This window comes from Melospiza georgiana, chromosome 28, assembly GCF_028018845.1.
Source record: "Melospiza georgiana isolate bMelGeo1 chromosome 28, bMelGeo1.pri, whole genome shotgun sequence".
Taxonomy (NCBI): Eukaryota; Metazoa; Chordata; class Aves; order Passeriformes; family Passerellidae; genus Melospiza; species Melospiza georgiana.
This window is the reverse complement of record NC_080457.1, coordinates 1,330,092-1,346,792: the sequence shown is the minus strand read 5'-3', so window position 1 is coordinate 1,346,792 and position 16,701 is coordinate 1,330,092. Positions and strand designations below refer to the sequence as shown.

Sequence of the window (16,701 nt, the reverse complement as noted above, 5' to 3'; positions counted from 1 at the left end):
ACCAGGCAGATGTGGCTGTGGGTTTCTCTTGCGCCTTTTTTCCCCTCTTTTGCCTGTTATTTTTTTTGAAAGCTGTATTTCAGTCCCATTTGCTGTCGGAGATCATCCGGTAACCGGAGAGCTGGTGAGAGTGTGACATCATGAGAGGCAGGGGTGAAAACTGAGCGGTTCTGTGACCAAAGTCACTTCCTTTTGCCCTGTTTATAACTCGTGTTTTGGTGAAGGCCACTGCCATTATCTAATGAACGCCCAGAACAAAGCCTGTCTCTGGAGTTCCAGCACTCCACCCTTCCCTGCTCGGGCTCCACTTGCTGCCTGTCCTCAGGAACCTCAAAAGGCTTTTCCAGGGAGGATGAGACTCAATGGACAGCAAGGTAAAGATAAGGCCTGAGGATTCTTAGGCCCAGCCCAAGGGGAAGGGTAAAGCTTGGGGAGTGGAGAAAGGGCAAGCAGCACATATTTTTATTTCTGGGCTTTCCCCTCAGCCCCTTCCATACAATTTTCCTCTTATGGAAAATTGCCTTTTTCTAGCACCATTTTTTGAGAGTAGGTCACTGGTATCTTAGCCTGAACCCAAACAGCACCTGATTTTGCATTTTTCTGTCTGTTTTTAAACTGGACTGTGAGAGAAACAGGTGGGTCAACTTAGGCCTAAATGGGAATTTAATTCCTGGAAGGGTCTCAGGTGGATCACATGGTGATGAGACCAAATAATGAGTAAGTTCTGCACGCCTGCCTCTCTTTCCAGTGTTTATCCTTCCTTTAAAAAGAGCTCTGAGCACTGGGCAGTTGCAGTGGCAGGTGATCTGAGAAGCAGCGTTTCCGTTGCTGCATTTTATAAATACCATGTCCCTGCTCATGACTTCCAGGAATACAATGTCTATCTGGAATGAAAAGCAGCAAAGACTTGGTTTGAAAATCCTTCCCCGTAAACAGGAGTTTGGCTTCATGTTGGAGGATGCAGTTTTCTGTGACAAATCGTTTAAATTGGAATAAAAGCTTTCTGTTCTTTCTCAGCCGGGCCAGGAGTTGTCATACCCAAATCAGCAAGAGTCTGGGTGATGCAGAACTCGAGTAAACATAATTCCATTAAACCCTGCACATGTCCTCGTCAGCCTGAGTTCAGAGCTGTGTTTTTGGAAGAGGAGAGGTTGGGTAAGGTCTCGTTCAGGTTTTTAAAGAAAGTTAGAAAACCAGTCTGGATTTCTTCTGCCACGAGGTACAGCCAGCAGGTGACTGCCAGAGTTTGGAGAGTGAGACAGATGGAGAAATGGGAGATGTTAATAGTTGGGAAGACTTAATTCTGGAGTTCTGACAGTGCAGTATCTGAATTTAGCGATGAAACTGTGCTGTTTATCTGATAAGATGAGGGAGAAAGGTAACAAAATCAAATCTTAAGAGGGGAAATGGGGGTAGCTGTCAGCCTGAGCAGGCCTCATCCTCATCTGTGCCTGAGTTAATCTCTTGCTGCAGACTTGTTTTTTTCACATTTGGTGGAAAGAAAGGTTTAATTGAAATATATATTTCTGTACTGGGAGCTGCTTCAGGCCTCAGAGGCCTTAGCAGAAGGTGGACCTTAAAGATTTCTAATTTTCAGCTCTCAAACGTTAGGAAGCATCTCTGTGAAATCTTTACAACTTCCTGTCAGGGTCTGCAGCGACAGGATGTGATGGGAAGGTTACTGCCAGGTTGCTCTGCACTGAATGAGGAAGAGCAAGCCCAGCTCAGGCTGTAATTAGGGCCGTGGAAAAGAGCCTGTGATGTGTGAGCGAGCATCACCTTTGATTAAACTGCTTGGAGCTGGTGTCGGCCGTGCTGGGCTGTGCTCTCCTCTGGGATCAGTCAGCTGAGCTCTCTGTCCTGAGGATGCTGAGCTCCAGTCAGAGTAAAATCTGTAAATTTGGCTGCCAGCGTGGGCAGGGGTCTGCTGGTCTGGGAAATTTAGCGCTGCTCCCCTTTGGGCTATTTTATTTTATTTCCTCTTGAGGACACGGCCAGTTATCCCAAGGACTTCTTGTAGTGAAACCATGGTTCTAAAATACTAAGTATAAAATATGAAGTATTAAGATGGTGCCACTTTGTGGAGCAGGGGGTTGTTAAGGGTATGGCCACTTATCCCAAGGCACTCCAAAATACTTCTTGTAGTGACAGCCAATGCCTTGTTCTAAAATACTAAATATAAAATATGAAGTGTTAAGGTGGTGCCGCTTTATGGGGCAGTGGGGTGTTGAGGGTGTTGGAAACAGTTATATATGCATTTGAGCAAAGGTGGGTATGGCTGTACCAAGTGAATGAAAATGTATCTTTAAAATTAAAAGGCAATTCTGTTTTTTTGTTTAACTTGCTCCCTGAGTCCTGAGTTCAGTTTTTCATATTTCCTGGGCAACTTGCCCAGATTATGCGAAAGAAAAACAAAATCTTTCTGATACTGGATGGGGGAGACCCAGATTTCACAATTAAAGCTTTCTAAAATTTTATTTTATTTTTTATTTTTTGTCTCTGACAGGCTGCTGCTTTCTGCAGATGTCCCATTATTATTTTTGAAACATATTTCTTTTGATTTGACTCTAAACTGCAACTTTGTTCTGAAGAGTAGCTTAACAGCAATGGGTATTTTTATCTCCAGCCACTTAGTTTTCCAGGTGAAGGCATTCTTGCTTTTAATTATTCACTTTTCCAGATTTTTTTGGCAGTGATGAGAGTTAATCTTGCTTTGTGGCTTCAGTTTTTCTTTCTGACATCATATTGATGAAACCTCCTTTACCTCAGATGATGCAATTGGTTTGGTTTATTTATATCCAGTGAGAGTTCACAGGCGTAAGAGAGAATTATTCTTGCAGAAGAGATCTCAGAGTTGACCAGACCCTGCCACTCATGTGGACAAGGAAATAGAAACAGCAGCTTTTAGTTTAATCTTGAGAGCTTCTCTTTGGAAACAAACAGAAGTGGAGCTCAGTAGTATTTCTGGTATGTTCTTACTACTAAAATTCTTATTTTTCCCTGGGAGATTAGGTGCAAGTCTGTAGTGTTAATAGCTGTGGAATGTACTCATGTGTATGTTGTAAAAATCTGTGGTTCTTGTGCATGTTCTTGGCCATTTTAGAATTAATATTTAAAAGAAAAGAGCCTGTTTCCCAAATGTGGGTCACTGCAAGCACACAGTCTGCACGTGATAACTGGCTTATCAATAAGGTGATCGTCCTGTACTTGCCTGTCACGTTTCCTTAATTAAAGCTTTGAGAGTTGCTTCTCATGTAAATCCCTTTCTAAATTGGTCAACACCTGTCTTACAACTACAAAATGTTGAGAGGTGATAACAAAAGGCACGTAGAGAATCTTTTATGTACAGTTGTAACTTTGGTGGATGGACATTGTGGATGTGGAAAATATTTGTAGGGCTCAGGGAGTTGCTGTGTGTTGTTATCTGCTGAGGTTAGCACAGATGATGTGTTTTACTTGCAAAATGAAGTGTAGAGGGATTTTATTTTACCGAGTTTGGGGGGTTTTCGTGTGCTTTGTTTTGGTTTTTTGACTGAAACATATTTGTAACCACACGGACTCAAGAGTTGGCTGCGCTGCTGATTTGTAGTGGGGGAGGAGAGGGGAAGTGGGAATTGGTATAATACTCACTTCCTTCGGGGTAACTCTGCTTGTGTTGCTTCTAGCAGCACCTTTGTGTGCTCAGGAAATGGGTGTTGGGGACAGCTTGGGCTGAAGGGCTTTCAGGGTGCAGTAGTGCAGAGTTTGGGGTCACGTCAGGGAGTTAAACCACAATCCAGGAACGTAAATGTGTGAGGCCAGGCAGTGCAGGGAGGGATGGAGGGCACAGGTGAGGGAGCCAGGTGGGTGCCACGGTGGGATTGATGTCTGGGAACAGAGCACACACAGCCCTTCCAGAGCCAAGCTGGTGCCTCAGAGCTCCCCGTGTTTCTCATGACCCTCGCTGGAAGCACAGTGCCTGGTTTCTCCCACAAAGAATTCAGAGAGCCAAAACTTCCTGTGTTTGTTTTGGGCTTGTTTTCTGGGGTGCCACACAAAATCATGCGCTTGGAAACCCAGTTCTCCTTCCAATGTCTGATTGTAGAACTGAGTTTTAGAAGCAGAGGGTGTTGAATAAGTCAGCAGGCCAGGGGATTGTTTTCAGGGGTGTCATGACCTGGTCCTGCTCCAAGTGTAGTGTGACTGGGTGTGTTCCTCCTGCCCCTCTGACCTCCCATCACTGCCTCGCGTCCCACTCCTCCTCTGCTCAGGGTTCCAGTGATGGGTCAGGAGTCCCCCGAGGAGCCCTGGTGGCTCTGCTGCCTCGCTGCACTCCTGGGGAGCGAGGGAAGATGGGCGAGTTACGGTTACCCTGGTTTTACCTGCTTGCTGCAGCCTTTCATCTTGGCTCTGTTAATTACTGCTGAGTGCTCTGGCAGTGCTCTCTACTTGTGAAGGGAAAATGAAGAATGTTCATTCAGGATTAGCTAAAGACAGGCTGTAAACACCACGCTGGCCTTCCAGAGGCAGCTCCTCCTGGACCTGGCCAGGCCAAGTCCAGCACAGGGCTGTGCCAGGGCTGCTGGAGGCTGGGCTGGGCTTGAGCTGTGCTGGTGGAGCTGGAGCAGTGTCCAGTCACCCTGGCAGCTCTCTCACAGCAGGGCTGGTGCCACAGCAGAAGCCTCTTGGTCACACATGTGTCACCTTGAGGGCTGGGAATTAAAGACCCTTGGCAGGGAAACAGTGAAAAGAGGCTGTGGGTGCTCACGTGGATCTGCTAATGCTGATGGGTGATGGCAGTTTCAGTAGAAATTGCCAGCACGATTTGGGTCCCAGGAGCAGGCAACAGATTGGGGATAATTCTTGGAATTATTGTGAGACTTAGCAGAATGCTCTGAAAGTTCCTCAGACTGTGAATGACCTTCCCATTCAGTGACCTTTCCTTTTGTTTATTCTCCTTCCTCAGAGATGCCTTAACACCTTCTCCCCTCCAATTCCCTGTTAGGAAGAAATTCCAGATAAGTGTAATACAGCTTTAATAACAACACTGAAAACAGAGGGAGGGAACATGCTTACAAATGTTCCTTAATGTCTTTTCCAGGGTTGCTCATAAAAGTTGAGGTCTAATTCAGTGTTAGAGGAGCCAGTGCTGTCCAGCGCACAGAGAGTTTATAAGAACTTAAATAAAATACAAAAAATAGGCCCAATAATTTTTTGGAGGTCATCTTTAAGCTACCAGAACAAAGCCTTATTCTTAGGGGAGGCTTTCCAGGCTTCCAGAGTACTCCAAATGCTGTCCACTCAAGGAAAAGTGGAGCCAAGGAGGTTTGCAGGAGCTTAGCAGAAGGATTTGCTGTTTCCAAGTGGGTTTGCAAACCCGGAGGAAAAAGCAGTGTCAAAGTTTTGCTTCCGTTTCCCACTTCTGTTAATTTAAGCTGATGACCTACAAATTAACTCACTCCAGCCTGCATCTCCTGCAGGCTCCTGACTGTTCATGAAGAGTCATTTAGCTCCAAGGGGAGGGGTTTCTGCTCTTTTTGCACTTGTGTGTTTCCAGAGCCACTGTGGATGTCTGGTGGGAGCTGTGGTGGAGAGCCCTGAGCCAGAGTTCCCTCTGGAAGGGAAACCCAGGTGTTTCTGCAGAGCTGGGAGCCTGTTAGGGGCAGTCATCCTCGGTGTGTGTCTCTAGTGAAGGTCTTGGAAGGAGGCTGGAGGGGAGGAAGTCTTTATTCTGACAGTCTTCCTCCCTCCTCTCCCAAGGGTGTCTTAGTCACAAGTGGAAAGTTCCCTGCAAGTTCCTTTTTTTTTCATTCTTCCCTGAATAGGCATGTTCAGTTTTTATTTATGGACCCAAATGGTGACTAAAAGCCATTTTCAGTGAGTGTGGCCTAAACTTTTAGACATGCAGATCCTTTTTTAGTAAGGATAAAGTGTAGTCAATTACAGAATACAGTAAGTTCTGTGAGCTGTGGGACTTGGGAAGCCTGAACCCTCCTCCAGCATCTCGATATTTCTGCTGCAGCAGCTTTTTTAAAGTGGATTTCTCTGGGAGTGTATTCTTTCTCCTCTGTCTCCTTCTTCTGTCACCTAACTGGATTTTATGGAGAGTGAGTTAGAGGGACTGTGAGCAGGGTAGGGACAGCCCTCAGGACCAGTCCAGGCTGGAGGATGAACAGATGGAAATCATTTTGGGATTCCAGGACTGTGGAGGGTTTGTGTTTTGGACCTGGTGAGGGGCTGGACAGTTGACCAATGTATGTACTCATTGGAAACCACACAGAGCAAATTTTGAGCCTTCCCTCCATGGGAATATGGGTTTGTTTCTCTAACTCATCTTTGACTTTTCACAAAAATTCAATTTCTAGTACTTTGATTTTCAGCCTTGATGTCTTTCTGTTCCCTGTTACAGAGGAGCACCTGAATCTGATGTTGGGAGCAACTGGATGAGCCCAGAAACAAAACTGGCTATGAAATTTTCCTTGTTAAACATATTAAAACTTCAGCTAGTCCTTGCTTTTCCTGTAAAGTGGTGCATTAATATGGTCATTGGGGTGTGTTAATGAACAACAAGCTTATGCAAATTTATGTGAAATTAGAGGATTGGCATATCAGGCAAGAGATCAGGGAAACTTTTTATTATTAAGTTGACATGAAATGTCCTATGAAAATGCTAAATAACTTCAGCAGTAAAAGGAAATTCAAGTAACTGTTTCACTGGCAGCACAGCTGGTGCTGTGGGTTATTTGAATGCAATTTAAAAAGACATTTAAAAACGCTGACAGTTTTAGTGGTAAGGAAGGTGGGTGAATGACCAGAGACTTGTAGATGGATGGGAAGAGGCTGCAGTGTAGAGAAACGAAGAGTTTTTAGTTCTTTAGTTATTTCTTTTTACTTGTTTGCTCTAGTTGGGTTAAACCCAGACTTACTCTGACAGTCAGTGTAGAACTCCTCTGTGCGTGTGTGGGTTAATCTTTATCCATGCTCTTGAAAGAGAAATGGGAATTGCTCACACTGGAAATCACCTGGCTCATTCGGAAATGTACTTCTGGGAAAGTAGGTTTCGTATACACCGGGGAAGAGACTTTCTTGAAATCCTGGTTTCAGGGAAGCAGTGGGGTTCCTTCAGCCACTGGGAGTTTAGGCATATGGAGATTTGTTCCCCTCAAGCCCTGTCTGTGTTACATGTTATAGTCAAATTTGTCATTTTTAAGACCCCTGAGCTGGCAGTAGAAGCACTGAAAGCTATTTCATAGGTGTAGCTCAGGGATTTTAATGATGAAGTCGGTGAGCTGCTGGCATTGAGGAATAGGAGCATCCACGGCTGGAGCTTTCATGGAGGCCTGGAAGGGTTCTGTGAAAGATGGGAGCAGCAGTTCCAGCCAGGCACCAACTGTGGGAGATGCTGGGTTCTGGAGGGCTGTGTGTTCCTGTTTCTGCTCCCTGGTGCTGCTCTGCTGAGCAGCTGGGGCTCCGGGGGGGAGGAGGCCGCGCTCAGCGTGGCGAAGCGCGAGCGCCGCGTCCACATCTCGCCGCCGTTTTCAAAGCGGTTTTTGATTTATTTGCCCCAAGCGCAGCGCCTGACCGTGTGTTTTGCCTTCCCCCCCGTGCAGGCTGCCCTCGGGAGCGGCAGTGGGAGGCAGTGGAGCTGGCCTCGGCAGCGGGAGAGGCTGGACTTCCCGTGTGTCTGTGCTGAATGGCTGCGATGGCGCCCGCTCTCACTGACGCAGCAGCCGAAGCTCACCACATCCGATTCAAGCTGGCTCCCCCGTCCTCCACCTTGTCGCCTGGCAGTGCCGAGAGCAACGGCAACGCCAACAACATCCTCCTGGCTGCCAACGGCACCAAAAGGAAAGCCATTGCTCCGGAGGATCCCAGTCTAGATTTCCGAAACAACCCCACCAAGGAAGAGCTGGGCAAGCTGCAGCCGCTAGTGGCCTCTTATCTCTGCTCGGATGTAACATCTGTCTCTTCAAAAGAGCCTCTGAAGCTGCAAGGAGTCTTCAACAAGCAGACAGTCCTTAAATCTCACTCTCTCTTATCTCAGTCCTTTTTGAAAACAAGTGATCTGTTGGGGAGGCAACCAGTGTTGGAATTCACTTTGGAGAATCTAAAAACAATGAGTACCAATAGCCAGCCACCTCTCCCGCAAGCGCCTGTGAATGGCTTGGCCAAGAAATTGGCCAAAAGTACCAATTCAGACCATGAAAACTCTAGTTCTCTGAATGGTGGGAAGTGTGCTTCTCCTTCTGCTGCCCTCCAGACTGTTGACTATAATACAGGAGGTTCTGAATTGGGGGACTTGAAGACCGGCTTGACCAATTGCACTCTTCCACACAGAAGCCTTGACGCAGAGCACGCAACTCCCTTTAGCAATAACAGCACTGCGAATAAACCCTCCCTGAACTCCGCCGAGCAGCAGTGGGTGCTGGAGGGCGGCAGCGGGGACACGCGGGTGCCCGGGGTCGGCAGCAGCAAGCTGGAGGAGCAGAAGCCCTCGGTGCTGCCCGCTCACCACAGCGCCCTGGACTCGGAGATGAGGACGAGGGCCCTGCTGCGGCGGCAGGCGGACATCGAGAGCCGAGCCCGGCGGCTGCAGAAGCGCTTGCAGGTGGTGCAGGCCAAGCAGGTGGAGAGGCACATCCAGCAGCAGTTGGGCGGCTTCTTGGAGAAAACGCTGAGCAAGCTTCCAGCCTTGGACCCCCTGAGGCATCGGAGCCAGCTGATGCTGACCAGAAAAGCAGAAGCAGCCTTGAGGAAAGCTGCGAGCGAGACAGTTACTTCGGAAGGCCTGAGCAACTTCCTGAAGAGTGATTCAATATCAGAGGAACTGGAGAGATTCACGGCCAGTGGCATGGCCAACTTGAGATGCAGCGAGCAGGCCTTCGACTCGGATGTCACTGACAGCAGTTCGGGGGGAGAGTCGGACGTTGAAGAGGAGGAACTGACCAAAGCAGACCCAGAACAACCCCACGTACCACTGTAAGTAGCACTCACTTGTTTCCTTTTGCTGGTGGGGAGCAAGATGGCAGATAAAAATACAGTTTTTGTAGGAACCCTAAATTTTGGACGGTGTTGCGTCAAAGAATTGTAAAAACCGGTGTGGTGTGGTTTGAAGCACGTACAGCACTGAAGATAAAATTCCTCATGCTTACTGGAAATAATCTTTGGTGTTTTTGGAGCAGCAGGTTGTGGAAATAGTGGCTGGCTGGAGTAGTGTGAGCTGCAGATACAAACCTGGAATGTTTCTCTCCAAGATGCTTTGGTCCTGTCTCCTGAAAGGAAATGCTTGTTGTTTTACAATGGGAATATTTGTTGTAAGCCTGTTGTGTAAAGTAAGGCCAGTCTGAATCTGTGTAGCTGACAGCATATTTACCATTGAGGAATTATTTTAATTGTTAAATGGACTGTCTGGAAAAAAGTACTCAGAAAGGATTTGGTTCAAGTGCCAGCGGAAGTGTGAAACGAGTGTGTTCCCTTCTTGAATCTGGGAAATTACTGCTGGGAATTTTCTTCTTGTCTGTGAGTTGCATTAAATGATGACAACAGCTTCATAATTATGTTGTTAACTGGATGCTGTTTGCATAAGTATTAGGTGTCAGTGTGTGTGTGGAGGAGGAAGATCCTTCTTCAGGCAAAAGGTCCTGAGACAGGTCAGGGAAGAAGGGATTTTTTTTGTTCCAGACCCAGAATTTTCCCTGGGACTGCATATTTTTGCAAAAATCTTTTAAAAGGCTGTGTTCTGAGTTTAGTCTGTGTGAAATCTTGCTTTCATCAGTAGATGGTCTCTTCCACCCTGATGGATGTGTTGAACCTCAGTCTGTGAAGTGTCATTATGGTCAACAAAAAGGTCCCAGCATGGGCACAGAGGTCCTGGCTGGAATGCCAATGGCTTTCACATCCAGGCTGGAAATAGTCACCAGGACTTCTGAATTCCTGCACTGCTCTGGGGCTGTTCAGATCTCTCTGGAGAAATCTCTGAATGGATTTGGATACCTTTTGTCCAGACTGTGTTAGTGACTGGTGGAGGGCTGTGTGACACAGATTTTACTGAGCTGGGTGGATGTGAACTGTGGGCCCTTGGTAACTCCAGCATCCTCTGACAACATGCTCGTGTGGATGAGTGCCGGTAACCAGATGTTACAGCTTTTGAATATCAAATTCCAGCTAAATGTCACATTATGTTTTGGGCTGGTGGCGCAGGATGAATTTCTGCATGTGAAGTTGTAAATGTGGTTTGAGATTGGATTTCTCCCAGTGCAAAGCTGGTAGCTGGCTGATCATGTGATATCTCCTGGGTGGACATAAAGGGGTTCTTGTGCTGTTGGAAACAAGAATTTAGTAACTTTATTCTTGTTTTATAACATCCACAAACTTACTGTTGGGATTAGTAATAGAATTGTATTTCTAAGTCTTGTAGTAGTTATTGGAGGAGACATTTGACTAAAAATCTGTCCAAAATAATATTAAATTTCCCATATTGTGGGTTTCATGGCTTCACGTGTTGTCTAGCAAAGTGAAATTTCCTTGCCACTCCTTAATCCCAAGAGGAAGTGCAGCACTCAGAGACACGGCGCGTGAAATTCTGTGCTGACTTTTCCGCCCCTTGCGTTAGTCATGCCTTCACGTTCTGAGTGCTCTTAAAAAGCCCAAGATTCGAAAGCTAATAAAAAGGCTGATCCCTCTGTTGTCTCTGGGTTCAGAATGGTGTGTGTGCACACTGGCATCTGGGCCAGGCCTAGCAAAGCCCCGTGTAAAGTTGGTGCCTGTGGCTATTCAGGAATGAGCCATCCCTGCACTGACCGTCCTGTTGGATGGGTGCTGTGACATTGGCCAAGCTCTGGCACTGCTGAGCCTCAGTGCCTGTTGGTGCTTGTTAGTGGAGCTCCTCAGGTCACCCTTCAGAGCTGGTACAAGCTTCTGAGCACGTGTAAATACCATTCTTCTCCAGCAGTGCTAGGAGCAGGAAGGGAAGAGCCGAGTTTGCCACTGGGAAGCTGCCTTGGGCCAGCTGATGGTGCAGAGCCATGTTGGACATCTGTGTGAGGGCAGAGGCTGCTCAAGGAGGGCTGGAGTTTCTGTCTTTATGAATTTACTTCTTTAGGAAGGAAGACATGAACCCTGATTATTTTAATTTTGATAGTGAGATGGAATATGTCAATGTGGAATGGAGACATTCCAAACCCACCTGGATGTGTAACCAGCTTTAGGAGACCCTGACTTGGGTGATCTCCAGAGGTCCCTTCCAACCCCAGCAGTTCTGTGATTCTGCACACTCTTCATTGCTCAGTCACCATCCCTTGGTTCTGCATTGCTTCTGGATGCCCCTGCTTTCCCTCCAAAAAGTTGTTGTAAACCTGTTGTATATTTGCTTCTAGACCTTTGGTGAGAGTTGTGGCACCAGCAATGGCTCAGAGCCTGCTGGCCATGAGTGGCCATGTCACTGACCACCTCAGAGATTCAAGCAGGAGCACCCAAAAGAGACAAAGACACGTTTACATCATGCTTAGATAAGAGCTGACCTTTGAGTTTTTCTGGTGTGGTGACATTCCAGAACCGGTATCTGGTCAAGGACAGACTTTGAAGCATTTGTGTTATTCTGACCTGCCTGATCTCAGCCACAGAGCACCGTCTCCCTGAGAAATTCTTCATTCCAGTAGTGTTAGGGATGTATCAGAGCTTGGTAGGTCCTTTTAAAGCACTCCCAGACCTGCTGCCCAGGAAGGTGCTGTCATTCAGGTGCATAACCAGGCCATCATGTAATGCATAAACAAAGCAGGGAGGGATTTGTTACACCTTTGGGAAGCCCTGCCAGCCACGGGCTTGGTTTAAGGAGGTGCTCCTGGTTCTCAGGCTGCCCATGGGGAAGGCAGGTGTGTGCAGGCAGGGCTGGGTTTGTGCTGAGTGCTTTGCTTTGTGTGCATCAAGGACCACCGTGCTGGGTTGTGCCTGCTGCCAGGGTAGCAATGCACAGGTCTGCCTCACAGCTGAGATTGCCTAGGGTGTGAGCAGCGCAGAGGGAGGATCAGGAGAGCAGCTTTGCCTTTGCTGGGCGGTGAGGAAGGCAGGTGGCAGAATCCAAACTTCCTGGCTGGGTGTGACTGGAGGCAGCAGCGCCTGAGAAACCTGTGTGACTGTGAAAGAGCCCAGGTGCCCTGTGAGGGTGGGCAGGCCCTGGCACAGGTGCCCAGAGCAGCTGGGGCTGCCCCTGGATCCCTGGCAGTGCCCAAGGCCAGGCTGGACAGGGCTTGGAGCAGTTTGGGTCAGTGGAAAGTGTCCCTGCCATGGCAGGGGTGGCACTGGATGGGCTTTAAGGTCCCTTCCAACCCAAACCATTCCATGGTTTTATGTTGCTGTCAGCATGCTGGAACTGCTTGTGAAACATGGTTCAGAGAAGGACATGGAATTCTTCCCAGTGCTGGAGGGCTGCTGGCTGAAATCTGGTTTATGTGGCTGAGTGATAGTTTAGAAAGTCACCAAAGTCCTGTTGTTTCTGTGTCCCTGTGCTAATACATTTAAATAGGAAATACTTCATGTGGCTTGTACACTTTTATAGTAGTTGCTCTTCTCAGAATGGTGGTTTCTTTGGTTGTGTTGGATTTGCCTGCAGACAAGTTTAATCAGAATTTGTCAATTATTTTTGGCTGGTTGGTGACCTGTGCTATGCAGTGATGTAGACATGAGCTGGTGAGTGGTAGGTGATTTAGTTCAACTTGAGTCTGTACCATGGAAAAATTTTCTGAAAAGGCAATGAAACCAAATATTTAACTGGGACTTATCTTTTAGCTCAGGTTTTCTTATCTGGAAAGTCAGTGTTTGGTTGGCAGTTGCATTGAGCTGCTGAGAGGGAGCTGCAGTTCCTAGTGACCAACTTCTCACACCCCTGGCTTCCCACAGAGCCTTTCCAAGGGTCAGACAGTCCCTACAGCATTCACTTGTGGTTGTTATGATGCCTATGGCCCCGATGCCTGAGCACACTTTAATTATTCCCATTTACTGAAGGGAAATCCCAGCACCTTGTGCACTTTGGTGTTGCAGTGAATCATTTCACAGCCCGTGTGTTGTCTCCTCCCTGCGCTGCGTCACGTTGTGCTGCTGGGATTTCAGAGTTGCTGGCTTGGAGTAGTAATTAACATTTCTTTCCCAGCACTGATCTCCAAGTCCTGTGTTGGAGATGAATGCATGGGGCATTTGGGTTGGGGGTTGCCTGAGGGGTGGCTGCAGTTGGTGCATCAGCTGACTGAGAAATGGGATTTAGGGATTTTAAATTTTTTTCCCTTGATTATGTTTTTCAAGTGATAAATGATAATGAAGCCTGTATCTCAAGGCCCATTAAATGATATTTCTCAAATCCCTGACTTTATGGAATTATGGTTCAGATGGCAGTTCCCACACATAATTCAGAAATCAAATCACACACCATGGGGGACTAAGCAAACTTTTCCTAGTGGTCACAAATATGTTTCATTAAATGATTTATGCAGAGCAATCCTAAAAGTTTGTCTCTTTATCACCTTTTCAGTCACCTACTTGACACTTTGGGTGTTTTTTGTTGAATTTTAGCTGTGCTTGAAGGTGCTGATGACAGCAAGGTGCCTAACTCTGTTTTTTAGCTGTTTATGAGAACCTACTTGTGTGCTGTCTGAGTTGTTAGTCTCAGCAGTGATGTGTTGGTCAGGAGAGAAGTCCTGAAAGCTCTTTCAGAAAGAGAGAGCAAATCCTGAAATGTTTTTTGCTTAGCATTTAAAGCAGAACAATGGAGCAGCTGATTGTTCAAAAATGCTTAATCAGGTATCTGAAGTAAGTAGGACACTCCAAGTCCCTCTTGCTTTTAAAGAAAGAGGGCAAACAAGAATAGTCAGTTATTTCTCAAAGAGATGCTGGTCCTAGTACACTTTTTACAGATATTATGGGTGTCTAATAAGTTGTTTCTGACTTTTATTAGAGCCTTGATCCTCATGCAGACCTCAGTGGAGAATGGCGGGGAGGTTTGGTGTAGGTCAGTGGCCATCCACAGACCTCAGATAAGGCAGCGTGGTTGTCCTTCATCTGAGAGGGAGTTTGGTGCTTTGGTTTAAATTTATTTATCTATGCTGAAAGCCCCTTCCACCCCAGAGCAATCTGAGGTTCTGTGAAGCAGCACTCAGAGGTGGCTCACACGTGCAAGGAGCAGCGTTTGGATCAGTGCTGTGAGGAGGAAAACGTTTGAATTGGGCGTGTGGGGAGTTGAATGCAGACAAAGCATCTTCCTGGCAGATGCCTTTAGTGCCCCTGCAGCGTTTTGGGTTGTTCTGCTCAGAGCCAGGTCTTCTCTCCCTGCTTGTCAGGCTGGCCTGGTGTATGGAAGATAATGCAGAGGGCTGGGAATGATTTGTGTCTGCTGCTGCCAATAAGCTGCTCTTTTGTCTCTCCAGCCCTTACCCAGTGGGGCAGCGAGTAACAACAGGCTCTAGTTCAGATTTTCTAGGAGTTGTGGGTGACGCTGTGAATAGGGTTGTATAAATATTTACTTTACTTTTCATTGGAAAAAGCCTGTCACAACATCTGAAGCAGCAGAAAAAAATTTTTTTTTGGAAGTTTGTGAATGTGAACTGGTGTTGAAAACCCAGTGTGGTACTTATCTGCTTTGCTGCAGTCTCCTCTGAAATTGAAGTCAGTGTTTGAGCGAGGGAAAGGGGCCCTGTTTAGAGCTAATCTCCAATATTGAAGGCTAATATACCTCTGTGGGGGATGGGAAAAGACTTTTACACTGTGTTACACCCGCATCTGCAAGCTGACCCAGCTCAGGGCTGCATTTTTATTCATGCTGGTGCTGACAGAAGACAACAAGCGACTGCATGGCCGAGCTTACAAGTGGAGCAAGGGTGAGCGTGGAATTCCTTAAGGAAGAGATTGTAAAGGTGCTCCCAGGTGTTTTCCTCAAAGATTTGGGGTTTCATTCTGCAGTGACTTGGGCACCCCTCCTTCTGTTCTCTCCTCTCACAGATCCCTTCTGGTTGCACTCGCTCAGCAGTGCTAGACTTCCAGCTGGGGGAAAATGTTTTTCTTGCTAAACTGGCACTACCCCAAGAGATTTTTCCACGGAGTGTGTTTTGGGCACACCCTGGATGTTGGGGCGTTTTGCAAGTGTCTCCTTTCAAAGGCTTGGAGAGCTCGGTGTCTCTGCTGGGCCATCCTCAGATAAAATGCTTTAGGTGGGGGAGAATTAAAAAAATTGGCTTAGGTTTTATTTGCTGGATTTTGGAATGAAAGGAAGGGCTTAAAAATATAAATAGGTGAGGGCCTGTGTAGTGACTCGGAATTCAGATGGGAAGTGGGAAGAGAAGCTTGAATTGCCGTTGGGTTTGTTGCAGTTGCCCTTCTCATCTCTGGAGCCAACTGGGACTGATTCAACTCTCCAGTGCATTTGGAGTTGTCTCTGGTTGTGGCTCTGCATTTGAAAGATCTGCTTTCACTTGAAGTACTGGAATGGTTTGCTTAAGTAAGATCCAGCTCCTTCTTTTCTTTACCTTTTTTTCTTTTTTTTTTTTCTGTCCTATTTCTTTTCACCCCCCTCTGACCTTCCCTGGGATAAGGTTACTTTCTGGAATGCCTGCTCCAGGCTTGACCTCAGCACTGAACAAGCTATTTATGGGAAGGGTACCTGGCACAGGCATGCCGAGTTAAGGATTTGCTAAGGATGCCTGGGATTTTCCTGTAAAATGTAAAATGTGCTGTTTCACTGCATTGCATCAGCACTGAGGGGGGCACGCTGCTTTGGTGAGGGAGAATGTTTAAAAGGGGACAGTCAGAGTCTTGTGCTCTTGAGACTTCCCGTTCACTGCTTTTGTTACGGGCTCCAAAATTCTGCAGCAGATTGGTCACGTGGAGGGTGTTTTCCCTTTTCCTGCCCCTCCCAAAACAGCCTGAGCTCTGTGCCAAAGTGTGCCTCCCATGTGCCAAGGTGTGCCATGCCAGTGCTGTCCTGGCTGTGCCGGGCAGCGAGGGCAGACCCAGGGAGGGTCAGCTTGGGTAGGGAGGGCAGATCCAGGCAAAGAGGGCAGCGCTGGGCAGGGAAAGCAGCCCCAGGTAGGGAGGGTGACCATGGGAAGAGAGGGCAGATCCAGCAGGGAGAGCAGCCCCAGGCAGGGAAGGCAGCCCCAGGAGGGTCACCCCGGACAGGGAGAGCAGCCCCAGGGTGTGTTTGGGGCTGCCATGGGGCCAGGATCTGTCAGGTTAGTGAGGTGAGCTCCTGACAGGTGGCTGCTCTGTGCCCGTGCTCGTGTGCAAGCTCGGTGTCTCAGTGCAAAACGAGATGTTCCCTGCGATAGTGGTGGCACGGCTCGGCTGGCACATCCCGTGACGCGCCTGCTTCTGAGGCACTTGAGTCCCTGCTGGTTATGAATGAGCACAGGGTGCTCTCTGCACAACTCCTGGTTCTCTGCTTTAAAGAGGTACAGCTCCTGTCTGTTCAGTCTGTGCATCCTGCCTCTGGGAATGCACTCACACAATCACAGGATGCTTTAGGTGGGAAAGGACTTTAAAGTGCATGCAGTGCCACCCCTGCCATGGCAGGGACACCTTCCACTGTGCCAGGCTGCTCCAAACCCCAGTGTCCAGCCTGGCCTTGGGCACTGCCAGGGATCCAGGGGCAGCCACAGCTGCTCTGCTCAGAATGGAATTCCAGAGAGTTTTGAATGTCATTTTACTGCCTCAGAAGTGCCTCCTTACAGGGTGGATTTGTGA

At 47.6% G+C, this 16,701-nt stretch overlaps 1 protein-coding gene across 4 annotated transcripts in view; it reads left to right on the top strand.

Annotated features, from left to right (window-relative positions):
* Positions 1-16,701, top strand: part of KANSL1 (KAT8 regulatory NSL complex subunit 1) — a 74,454-nt gene that overhangs the window by 7,875 nt on the left and 49,878 nt on the right. For all 4 annotated transcript variants that reach the window (XM_058041772.1, XM_058041775.1, XM_058041774.1 and 1 more), the window contains one exon: positions 7,590-8,958. In XM_058041772.1, coding sequence (XP_057897755.1) covers positions 7,673-8,958 — 1,286 coding nt within the window. In that variant the 5' untranslated portion in view covers positions 7,590-7,672. The remainder of the gene's footprint in view (positions 1-7,589; positions 8,959-16,701) is intronic.